The sequence below is a fragment of the Astyanax mexicanus genome, chromosome 1, assembly GCF_023375975.1.
Source record: "Astyanax mexicanus isolate ESR-SI-001 chromosome 1, AstMex3_surface, whole genome shotgun sequence".
Lineage (NCBI taxonomy): Eukaryota > Metazoa > Chordata > Actinopteri > Characiformes > Acestrorhamphidae > Astyanax > Astyanax mexicanus.
Window position 1 is genome coordinate 117,190,623 of NC_064408.1, and position 12,890 is coordinate 117,203,512.

The 12,890-nt window shown below is 38.3% G+C and overlaps 1 protein-coding gene across 2 annotated transcripts in view; it reads right to left on the reverse strand.

The window, feature by feature from the left end:
* The window catches only part of csmd3a (CUB and Sushi multiple domains 3a), a 777,572-nt gene that overhangs the window by 439,229 nt on the left and 325,453 nt on the right, over window positions 1-12,890 (reverse strand). For both annotated transcript variants that reach the window (XM_049467549.1, XM_049467548.1), the window contains exons 12-16: window positions 12,559-12,671; window positions 10,405-10,587; window positions 7,418-7,744; window positions 2,526-2,720; window positions 720-858 (exon numbers count right to left, since the gene is read on the reverse strand). In XM_049467549.1, coding sequence (XP_049323506.1) covers window positions 720-858; window positions 2,526-2,720; window positions 7,418-7,744; window positions 10,405-10,587; window positions 12,559-12,671 — 957 coding nt within the window. The remainder of the gene's footprint in view (window positions 1-719; window positions 859-2,525; window positions 2,721-7,417; window positions 7,745-10,404; window positions 10,588-12,558; window positions 12,672-12,890) is intronic.

The window sequence follows — 12,890 nt, forward strand, 5'->3', positions numbered from 1 at the left end:
CTCCAACCCTTATTTTCTTATTTTTTACCAGTTGTTGCCCGTTTTAGCCCAGATTTCAACCCAGATGGAATCTCAACTTTTGCACAGATTTAGCCCAAATTTTTTATATTCATGTCACAATTTTTGGCTTCATTCAGCTAATGTTAGCACCATAGTTTTAATGTTTAAACCCTACTTTTTCTCAAAATTGTCTACATTTTAGTGCACTTTTCTATCATTGATTCTTGGTCATTCTTTGTCTTTAGACTTTACTCTGATTGTTAGTTGGAATGAAGTTCAGTTTTGCTCTATTCTGCAGATCTTTTGGGAGTGATCGATCTGACTCTGGGCGTAGTGCAGCAGTATTGAATACTCAATGAATAAATCAATCAACAACCAATGAGAATTAAGAGCATGACTGAACACTGACAGTTTTCAGTGGAGCTTGTTAAAAATGAATTTGAGTTTGATTGTTAAATATGACCAGCCTCCAGTCTTCATCAATCTATTGAGTTTGGAGAGTCTCCAGATGGACAGAGGTTGGTGATTCTGGAAGCTTCTGGAAGTGTGTAGAGACCTCGCAGGCCTGCTCCTCTCCGAGGCCGACACGTCCGGCTGTAAATAATGAATCAGTCTCAATTTGCTCTCAGTGCTGACCCTGATATCCAGCCAGCATCCGACACCTCCAGACGAGCACGCGGCCGCGGTGTAGCCCAGGCTGCAGCTGCGCTCAGACCCACCTGTCAAAACTGATCTTGATGGAGCGTCCAGGCTCGGCCTCGATCACCCACTCACAGCTCAGAGAGTCCTTATAGTAGCCCGGCCACCCGGGGGACAGGATCACACCCACCGGAGCCGTGAAGTGACCCCCACACGGAGCTGAGGGACATGGGGAAAAACAGGGGGAAAAAGGGGGGACAAAGAGAAGATAAGGGTAAATGAAAAGAAGGAAGGCAATGTAGTATCTAACACAGACAAATAGATATAATAATGGACACACAGATAGACAGACAGTCAAAAAAACAGATAAGTGTAAAGGCGGAAGGACAAAATGAAGGACAGATAGACAGACAGACACACATACAAGGGGACAGACAGAAGGATATATTGATAGACAGGCAGTACAACCAAAGGACAGACAGACATAAAGACAGATAGGATGACATGCCCATGAATGGATAGACAGACAGGCAGGTGTATAGACAGAAAGATGGCAAATAGATCATAGGACGAACAGACAGAAGAATGACATCCTGATAGATGGACAGACAGGCAGAGTTAGATAGATAGATAGATAGATAGATAGATAGATAGATAGATAGATAGATAGATAGATAGATAGATAGATAGATAGATAGATAGATAGATAGATAGACATGAAAATAAATGGACAAATAAACAGGCAGAGTGAAAAAGACAGGCAGACAGACAGAAGAATGATTACCCAATGGATGGACAGACAGACAGAGTGATAGGGATAGATAGATATACAGACAGATGGATGGACAGAAGAATGAAATGTTGATGGGCGTTTGTCTGTCTTTCACTTTTGTCTTTTTGGGCGTTTGTCTGTTTCACTCTGCCTGTTTGTCTGTCCATTCATTGGCATGTCTATCTATCTATCTATCTATCTATCTATCTATCTATCTATCTATCTATCTATCTATCTATCTATAGACAGACAGTCAGGTGCATGGACAACAAAATGGCAAAAAGATCATTGGACGGACAGACAGAAAAGACATGACAATAGATGGACAGATAGACAGGCAGAGTGAAAGAGACAGACAGACAGAATTATTACCCAATAGATGGACAGACAGAAGAATGACAAGTTGATGGATGGATATACAAACAGGCAGAGTTATCGACAGACAGACAGACAGACAGACAGATAGATAGATAGATAGATAGATATATAGATAGATAGAGGAGAGAAAGACTGTAGAAGGATAGAGAGAGAGGTGAGTTTGAAGTCAGAGCTGCTGTCCAGGTTCAGGATGACTCGAGGTTTTGTCATTAAAAATGCATTAAAATCCACAACATGTAGCTCGAAACAAAGACAACAGAGTAGTACATTGTGTGAGCGTTTGTTTGTCTGTGTGTGTGTTCCGGTGTGTGTGTGTTCCGGTGTGTGTGTGTGTGTGTGTGCACGTGCCTGCGAGCAGCAGCTCTGTGGTGGTATCCTGTCCGCTCATTACTACAGACAGGAGCTGGAGTTCATGTGAGGGAAGCTCAGTGTTGCAGGTGGCTCTGGTTTGGCACCACTATAAGACCTACTTTGCCAATTACTGTAGCATCAACCGCAGTCCACCAGCGGCCTGACAATTTACTGCGAACACAGGCCGTCTAATGAGCAGAGGAATTACACCACTCTTTTCCTGCAACTTCTTCAAGGATGACTAATTAGGAGGGAGCTGCTCAAAGCACCGCAGTTTTGTTGTATTTTTTATTATTTTATTTTTTTACCCTCGGCTCCGATCTGAAGTACGTGGCAGATTTGTTCGCCTGAAATATTAAAACGACAAAGAGCTTCTTAAACGCACCTTCACACTTGGGGATCAAACCGCTCCACATCACGCCCCCCTCCGCCAGCTCGCACACGATGGTGTCGGAGCCCTGGGTCTTTATGAAGCCTTCCTCACACACCACCGATATGGAGCTGCCCAGCTGAAAGCTGTTCCCGAAGCGCTTAGCGTTTATCGGAACGCCGGGATCCGGACACTCGTTGTGTCCAAAAGCTACACATAAAAACAAAACAACGGCAAAGAAAAAAAAAATTGTTTAAGATGTTATAGATTTTTTTTTCAGATTTTAGGAATACATATCATAGTAAAAATCATTACACTCAGATCTGATGTAATTTATTCATGAACACATTCATCAAACATTTGTCATAATAAATTCCATCCCCATGTATTAAGATATACTAAAAAATCCAAAAAATAAAATCCAATTTTTTCCTATCTTCACTTTTTTTCTCTTATCCTCTTTTATTCTCTTTTCATTCTGTTTCCTTCCTTCCTTCCTTCTCTTCTCTTCTCTTCTCTTCTTGTGTTATACTGTTTCCTCCTTTCTCTTCTCTTCTCTCCTCGTATCTTCTCTTCTCTTTTCTTCTATTCTTGTTATACTGTACCTTCTCTTCTCTTCTCTTCTCTTCTCTTCTTGTGTTATACTGTACCCTTCTTTCTCTTCTCTTCTTTTCTCTTCTCTTCTCTTCTTGTGTTATACTGTACCCTCCTTTCTCTTCTCTTCTATTGTGTTCTTTTTTCTTCTCTTCTCTTCTCTTCTCTTCTCTTCTTGTGTTATACTGTACCCTCCTTTCTCTTCTCTTCTCTTCTCTTCTCTTCTCTTCTCTTCTCTTCTCTTCTTGTGTTATACTGTACCCTCCTTTCTCTTCTCTTCTCTTCTCTTCTCTTCTCTTCTCTTCTCTTCTCTTCTCGTGTTATACTGTACCCTCCTTTCTCTTCTCTTCTCTTCTCTTCTATTCTCGTGTTATCCAGTTCCCTCCCTTCTCTTCTCTTCTCTTCTCTTCTCTTCTCGTGTTATACTGTACCCTCCTTTCTCTTCTCTTCTCTTCTCTTCTCTTCTATTCTCGTGTTATCCAGTTCCCTCCCTTCTCTTCTCTTCTCTTCTCATTATGCTCTTTCCATTTTTTTTCTCTTCCCTTCTCATTTATTCTCTTCTCTTCTCATCTCTTTTCTTCTCTTCTCATTTTGTTCCATTTTTCTCATCTCTTTTCGTCTTGTTCTGATCCCTAACCTTTCTCTTCTCTTCTTTCTTGTCCTGTTCTCTTCTCATATTTTATCCTCTCTTCTTGTCTCATTCAGTTCCTCCTTTCTCTTCTCTTCTCTTCTCTTCTCTTCTCTTCTCTTCTTATTCTGTTCCCTTTTTCTCATCTCTTTTCATCTTGTTCTGTTTCCTTCTTTTTTCTCTTCTCTTCTTTCTTGTCCCGTTCTCTTCTCATATTCTAGCTTCTTTTTTGTCTTATTCTGTTCCCTCCTTTATTTTCTCTTCTCTTCTTTTCTCTCGTCATATTTTCTTTTCTCACCTCTTCTCTTCTGTTTTTGTTCTGTTCCCTCCTTTCTCTTTTATAATTCCATTCCCTTTCTTATCTTCTCATTTTCCTCTTCTCTATTTTTATCTTCTGGTCTTGTTATTTTTACTCCTTTCCTTAACTTCTTGTTCCATTTCCTCTTTTCTCCTCTCATTTTCTCTTCTCTTTTCTCTTCTTTTCTTCTTGTTTCCTTTCCTTCCATTTCTCTTATTTATTTAAGTCCCTTCTTTCTCATTTATTCCCCCTTTCTTATCGCTTCGTTCTTATATATGTGTGAATGTGTTTTGTCCTTGTTTTTAGGTGGATGAAGAAACTACGCTTTCTGAAATAAATAAATGAATGTTTCTCAAATGCCTCCTACCTCAACCTTTCTATATAGTGATCTACAGATATACAGTCTTTACACATGTAAATGTAAATACAGCTGTATATATATATATATATATATATATATATATATATATATATATATAATGCTTTGATTTATCGGACCGCCAGTATCTGGGCATACATTTTATAAAAGCTTAGTAAACAAAAGACAAAAAAAGCTTGTGCCATAATTGTGCTGCATCTTTATGAATTAATATATAAAACACATGAGTGTGTACAAGAGTGTGAGATTCCAGCCGAGATAAGAAGCTGCGGGATATATCAGCGGATTAGCGTTAGCATCAGGAACATTTCAAATGTCATTCATATGGACGTTTGAGGATTACTCGGCCACGCTAAACGGAATGATCTAAATAGGATTAAGTTGTTTAATGCCAATGGATAAATGGCTTAAGCATCACATCAAATAAATAAGGCCTTCCATATGGCCCGCTAACCGCTCCAGCACTCCTCATTTGCCTAATGCCATTAGCCAAGGCTAACAGAGACTCTGGAGCAGTTTCCTTCCTCTACTTTTCTGCACATCAGGAGAATTTTTGGCAAATAAGTCTTATTTGTCAAACACGAACCTTTCTGAATACTTATAAGTCTGAATCCCACATAAATCAGCAGCTTACAGGATAAAACATTACACTCAGAATCGCTAATGTGGCTAACAGTGGAAGCTAATGAGGAACAGTCAGTTAATAGTTCATGCTAAAAAAAGGAGTTTTATAATTTCTCTTTATTTTTACTTTATTTGCTATAAAGCAGCAGACCTAGTAACAGTTTAAAATACAATCAAATAAAAGTTAACTTTTCTAAAAATTTCACACCTTGTTAAGTGACCAAAATTAAATTGCATAGGCTATTCACAATATTTAATGCAACATAAACAGCTCTGGAAAAAAAAAAAAACATAAGAGGTCACTTAAAAATGATGAGTTTCTTTGATTTTACCAAATTGAAAACCTCTGGAATATAATCAAGAGGAAGATGGATGATCACAAGCCATCAAACCAAACTGAACTGCTTGAATTTTTTACACCAGGAGTGTAAAGCATAAAGTTATCCAAAAGCAGTGTGTAAGACTGGTGGAGGAGAACATGATGCCAAGATGCATGAAAACTGTGATTAAAAACCAGGGTTATTCCACCAAATATTGATTTCTGAACTTCTAAAACTTGTTTTCTTTGCATTGTTTGAGGTCTAAAAGCTCTGCATCGTTTTTGTTATTTCAGCAATTTCTCATTGTCTGCAAATAAATGCTCTACATTACAATATTTTTACTTGGAATTTGGGAGAAATGCTGTCTGTAGTTTATAGAATAAAACAACAATGTTCATTTTACTCAAACATAAACCTATAAATAGCAAAATCAGAGAAACTGATTCAGAAACTCCTCATGTGATCACATGACACTGTACACAGCACTACCAGAAAGCTCATCACCAGAATACTGAACACACCTGTTTCACCTGCTATACATACACCCTCATTTTACTCACTTATTTGCAGAGTATTGTTGGTTTTTCACTCTATAAAGTGTTACTTCACTGCCTGTGTTAGCTCTCTCATTACGACCATGTTTTTGTACCTTTTGACCCTCGTTTTTCAGTGCTCTCTGATATTGTCTTACCTGTGTATGACTTTTGGACGGTTTATCATGTTTGGTATGTTTACTCCCTCTTGCTGCTGTTCATTTTGTCTGCTTTTTTGCCACATATTTTATTTAATAAAGTAAATTTTATTGCATGTACTTCTCTAAAAAAAAAAAAAAAAAAAAAAAAATATATATATATATATATATATATATATATATATATATATGTCACGCCTGGCGCTCAAGTCTCTCCCACACTCAGGTCTACCTGCAATCTCCAGCCTCAGGACTGAGGACTACAATACCCAGAATGCACCACGCACAGATATCACTCCCTCATGCGATCACATGACACTGCACATGGCACTACCAGAAAGCTCATCACCAGAATACTGAACACACCTGTTTCACCTGCTATAAATACACCCTCATGTCACTTGTATTGCATTATGTATTTTTCACTCTACAAAGTGTTGTTTACTCTTTCTTCCTGCCGTTTACCCGGTGTTTAACTTCTCTTTTGCTACCTACTTTATTTAATAAAGTACTTTTATTGCATCTGCGTGTATCTGAGTCCTCTCCAGCCATGACATTCGGTCATAAGTCTGAGCATTTATGAATTTTCCAGGAAACAGTAAACATTAAATGCCATGGTAACATTTTCTATGAAAGTCATCTTTATTAGACTCTATGACTACATTCATAACATATTATAATGCATTTATAAGGCATTATAAACATGGCTATAAATATTTGTAAAAATGCATAACCCACTATAGCCACGTTTATTAAGCATTATGACCTGTGATAATAATACTTTATAAGCTGTGTTTATGATATACATGTCAAAATAGTATATATCTATCATTAATAATCTAGTCCCACAATGAAAGTCTGGCACTTTACTTAGAGCGCACAAAGACCTGTTATAATGCATTATAATTTACTATAACTAATGTTATATTCAAGACAAGTATAATTCATGAGTGGTTAAAATATATTTATAGGATTATTGAGGGTGTGTTTATAAGTTGGAAGCTGTTTTAGTCATGATAAAGTCTGAAGCTGGGACTGAGTTTCTTGGTATTGACGTATAACATGTTATAAACACAGCTATTAATGCATTATAATCACAGTTCATGATGCATAATAAACATGGCTATGATGAATTATAGAGTTTTTTAAATATGTATAGCCATGTTTATAATGCCTTATGAATGCATAATATTGTGTTATAAATATTATTTATAGAGATGAGATTTATAGAGATGACATTCATAGAAAGTCATACCAATCCCACCCAATAAATTCTGAGAAAAAAAATACATTGTGCAATTTGCAGTATAAATAATTATCTTTAAAAATCTTAATCATAAACTGTAGGAAGATATCTGAAGGCTGCCACTCACTGCTGTAGGAGATGTTGAAGCCTCTGCCGGACATGGAGTGGTCGGCCTGGAACTCCAGCTGCAGGACGTTGGAGTTGCTGGTGAGGTGCGAGGGCACCTCGGCTCCGGTGAAGCGTCCCAGGATGGAGGCGTCGGCCTGCTCCCCGTCCCGCACCGTTAGGAAGTCGTAGGGCGGCTCCAGGTCGAAGTCGTTGAAGGCCAGGTGGATGCGGCTGCCCGGCTCTGCGATGATCAGCCAGACGCAGTTCAGGTTGTTGCCGTAGCCCTCCGGATAATCCGGGGACAGGACCGTCCCCGCGGGGGCCGTGAAGTTAGACAAGCAGGGAACTGGAAAAACAGAAAGTCTGAATTAGAGGTGTGTTATTGTGCATATGGATATCACACCATTTAACCTGCACTGCAGATTAATTGTAGAATTAACTGGAGAAAAAGTCAATTTGTTTTAATCAATACCACATTTTTTACTACAACTTAAATCCAACAGTAGAAAAGTAGAAACTACTTAATTTGTGAAAACTTGTAAAGTTCTTGTTTTCCTTCTGATTTGTTGTACTTGTTGTTATACTTGTTCCAGCAGAATTATGTGTATAGTATATATAAAACATACATTTAAAGTTAGGTTTATAAGCTCTAATTCTAGTGTTCTCCCCTTTTTCTACCAATTTAGCTATAGGCCAATTTTCCCACCCATTTACCTGCTACTCAGCTGTACATCCCTTTTCACTAGTGATTTCACAACACCAGGAGAGTGAAGATTAACACATGCCTCCTCCGATACATGTGAAGTCAGACTCCACCTCTTTTAGAACTGCTGCTGATGCAGCATTACCGAGTAGCATCACAGAGCACTCGGAGGAAAGCGCAGCGACTCGGTTCTGATACATCAGCTCACAGACGCAGCCTTGTGCTGATCAACATCACCCTAGCAGTGATGAGTGGAAAGAGCGCCATCAACTGTACCCACCCAGAGACAAAGCAAGGCCAACTGTGCTCTCTCAGGGCTCCTGTAGCTGATGGCGAGCCGCATGGCTGGGATTCGGACCAGCGATCTCCCGATCATAGTGGCAGCATCTTAGTCCACTGGACACCCACTACATTATTTTTTGACCCTAGAATTTGGCCCTTGATTAAACGTTTAGCCAGCCCATCTTTTCATTTTTACATTTTAGCAATGTTAGCAATAGTAAAGTAGTAATAACATTTTTTTTTTTTAACTATAAACAATAATAAAGTCATAAACTCTGATTCATCAATTCTGATCTATAGTTTTTTTGTCAGCTCAGAATCGTCTACGTCCCAGTTCTCTTTTCATCTTGAGCTTAATTAGATTAACTTTTTAGTGAGCAAAAGGTGTTAAACCAACCAGAATATGTTTTATATTTTATATTACCTTGCTTAGATTCAAGTTTTGCACATCTTTGCTGGATTTTGTTTTGTCAGCTTTATGAGGTAGTGTCACCTGGAATGTGAGCTTTTTCAGTTAACAGCTGTGCTGAACTAATCAAGAGTTAATTACTTAATTAATTAATTTCTTGTCTCTTTATAATGTGTTTGAGAGCATCAGTTAAAGTAAAGTAGTGAAGAGGTAGAGTTACAGGTATACAGTGAATAGTAGATCTATTTGAGTAATGTTCTAATCCAGATTATGAGAAGCAAGAGCTACTCAACTAAATAAAGAATAAAAATACTTCAAGAAATGAAGATCAGTCAATCTGAAACATTTCAAGAAGTTTCAATTTATCCCATCAAAAACGTCATGATGAAACGGGCTCTCATCAGGACTGTTCCAGGAAAGGAAGAGCAGGAGTTCCATTTGTTGCACAGAATAACTTTTTTTTTCCAGAATAATTAAAAAAATTCTAAATAGCAATGTACTTGTATATTTTGTTTAATTATAATATGTTGTAATTCTCTTTTACCATTGTTCTGAATTATTATTCTTTTTTATTTATTTCTTATGCACAATTTATTAAAATCTTTCTGTAAAGCACACTCTATAACTTTAATATATAAATGAGCAAAGCGAAATAAGTGGATATATATGTGCTTTTTGCAGATTTCATAAGCTAAATGATGACAATATATTTTTTAACTTTTACAGCATTTACATTCAGTACTTATCCAAGACAGACAAACTCTTTGCTTAAATAAGCATTACATGACTTAAGTTTTTTATTCATTTATTTTTATTATTTTTTTAATAATGCATCATAACACTTTAATATAAGTATTTTTTTTTCTATTTATTATAAAGTCATTATCTGGAATAACTTCTCTTTAGCCAAACAGCACAGCAGCCCACGCCATGCAAAGTGTTATTATAATCTGCAAATCTGCGATTTGTATTCCTACTGCATTTCTTTCTCTCGTTTGAGCTGTTCCTCTAGCACTAAGCGTCACTCTGTTCGGAAGAAATACATTTTTTTGTATTGCATTGTCATTGCTCATTTAGTCGAGACGCTGTTATTTATAACTGTTGTTTGCCGAGGACGGGAAAAATGCTCAAAAATATGAAAAAATAAAAAATGCTGAGTGCTTATGGGTAGAGTCCTACTGCTACTTCCTTCTATAAGACTATAAAACTCCCAAAGGACGAGCGCCTTTATCTCCCGCTAGTCTTCTGCAATTCCCCGGAGTCTGACAGCCAGATTTAGCTGTGCCGTAATTGTCTTGTTTACCCATAGAAAAACAAGCTTTCAATTAGCCAACTCGCTCTGCGTAATCTCGCTCAGCCTATACAGTCAGGAGGAACCTCATCATCGCATTGGTTTTTCCGTGAGTCATCGCCACTTAGCTATTAAAGCTTCGAGCGCTAACCTGTCAGGCGCTACGGGGTAATGAATCTAACTCGCCGGCATGTGCGCCCCTTCCCTGGAAACGCTTCCATTGTTGATACTGCAGAGCTCTCCAGAGCGGCGAATGCAATTTGGCCGTCCTTGACGCCCATTGAGTGCTTTAAAAGCTAGCGGGCGGATGCTAACACTCACATATACAGATGGGGATGTTAGCCGACCATTGGTTGTTGTTCTGACAGGAAATCATTCTCTCGCCGATGAGCTCAAAGCCAAACTGGCACTCGAAGCGCAGCACGTCCCCGTTGGAGAAACCTCCGCCCTCGCGGAAGCCGTACAGAGGGATGCCAGGATCCCCGCAACTCTCCTTGTCAATTTCTGTTTGAAGAAGAAGTGAAAGGAGGAGGGAGAAAACAGGAGTTAGCGCTCTTTGAGTCAACACTATGTGGGCAGTGTAGCTGAGGGAAGACTCACTATTAGTCTCACTGTTAAAGTGTTACCAGGTTAAACCAGGCTAAATAACACAGAGTAAAAACACCACAGGCAGGAGACAATTAAATCCAATTTCTCGCAACTTAAAACAGATCCTTGGAGATTGTCTGCGTAATTAAATGTTTAGCACATAAAGACTTTCGGTACCACTTTAAAACAAGACTACCTTTATAAAGGGTTTATAAATGGTTAACAATTTGTTCATTAATGGGTACTAATTAGTTTGTTAATGCCTTAAAATCATTAATAATCAGCTTTAACACAACAATATAGATGGCTGTGGGTTCACTATTTGACAAACAACAGGACATTGTTGCCCTTTCTACGTATACGTGTTATTTACAACCTAATTAGTAGCCATTGTAAACTGTAAAACTGTAAACCATTTATAAACCCTTTGTAAAGGTAGTCTTATTTTAAAGTGGTACCAAACTTTCAGAGACTTTCAGAGTGTGTATTGGTGTGAAATATGCTCTAAATAAGAAACAAGGGCCCTATTTCAGCTATCTATAGCGCACTGGTCACATGCAAAACTGGATTTAGGGTGTGTCGGTTTGTTTTTGGTATCGTGAGGGCACAAAAAAAATATGCCTTGTGCCTCTCGAAACAAAAGTCAAAACAAAAGTCGTGTACTAATTCTCTTAATTAATTTTGGGTGTGTGTTTTGGGCGTAACGTGAAATAAATAATCAACAATCAGTGTGCCTCAGTTTGCCTCACATTCCCTTTAAGAGGCAGGTGAGCTCTGGCTTTGGCACGTTCGTATCTTAACAGTGCAACGCTTTGTGTGTCTCAGCAGAGGATACTGAGCTGAGAGTTCACACTGTAAAGGTACGCCAGCAGCTCATTTAAGAGAACAGCAATGTTATTTTATTCTTTATTCTGTTTATTGTTGAGTTAAAAGTCAGGTTTGAGCTCTGGAGTGCGTTGTGTGTGTGTGTTTAACGAGTGGGGGTGTGTTGACTGTTGTCAGGGTTTTAATCAGTCAGTGGAGCACCTGTGTTTTCTATCGCTAACACACCTCACTTCCAGACCCCCACGCCCATCACTCTAGATTTATTCCTAAACTCTGATGCTTTTAATTGTGTGGGCGCAAGGTGTGAAAATAGACTGTTGAGGGGGTGTAAGATAGCAACGAGCATCGCAATATATTGTATATAAATAAAAAAGATTTGGTATGGTTAGATGTAATAACCAAAAATATGTTTTGTTGCCTGAGGGCACTTCTATGCCACAGATATAGAAGTTAATCAATCAATTAGATATGCGCCAAAATGAATTTTAATTGAATCTTCTCATACAGCTAAGGAAAAAATTAAGAGACCACTTAAAAATGATGATTTACCTATTTAAATAAATAAAAAAACCTCTGGAATATAATCAAGAGGAAGATGGATGATCACAAGCCATCAAACCAAGATGAACTGCTTGAATTTTTGCACCAGGAGTAAAGGCATAAAGTTATCCAAAAGCAGTGTGTAAGACTGGTGGAGGAGAATACTGAAAACTGTGATTAAAAACCAGGGTTATTCCACCAAATATTGATTTCTGAACTCTTAAAACTTTATGAATATGAACTTGTTTTCTTTGCATTATTTGAGGTCTGAAAGCTTTGCATCTTTCTTTTGTTATTTCAACCATTTCTCATTTTCTGCAATGTTCATTTTACTGAAACATATACCTATAAATAGCAAAATCAGAGTGGTCTCTTAATTTTTCCCAGAGCTGTATTTAGTTTTGAAGTTTTTTTTCCTTCTCTTATAAGTCAACATTTTGCAGATACATGATGTTATTGTACAGTAAAGAATATATTCACTTTTTAATATATGTGTGTATTTTTACACATCTCAGAACTCACCTTTGTAGTTGATCTTGAAGCCGATGGAGCCCACGCTCTCGTCCGACTGCAGGTGGAGCCACATCTGATGGGTCATGCTGACGATGAGGTCGGGGACGAAGCTGCCCGTCAATCTGCGATCAGACAGTGACAGACAGATACACAAGTTTCACCTCAGATCGTTGCTAAAGCCTTAAGAGTGAAGGGAAAATCGTTACTTGGACGCGAGGGCATCGACAGCCAGCGCGCGACAGCGGCTACTTTCTACTTTTACACCGGCATTAATGGGACGGATAGAAGTAGTCAATTATTTTAGGCGCACTTTATGTATAGCTGCTTTGGCAGTAGTCGGC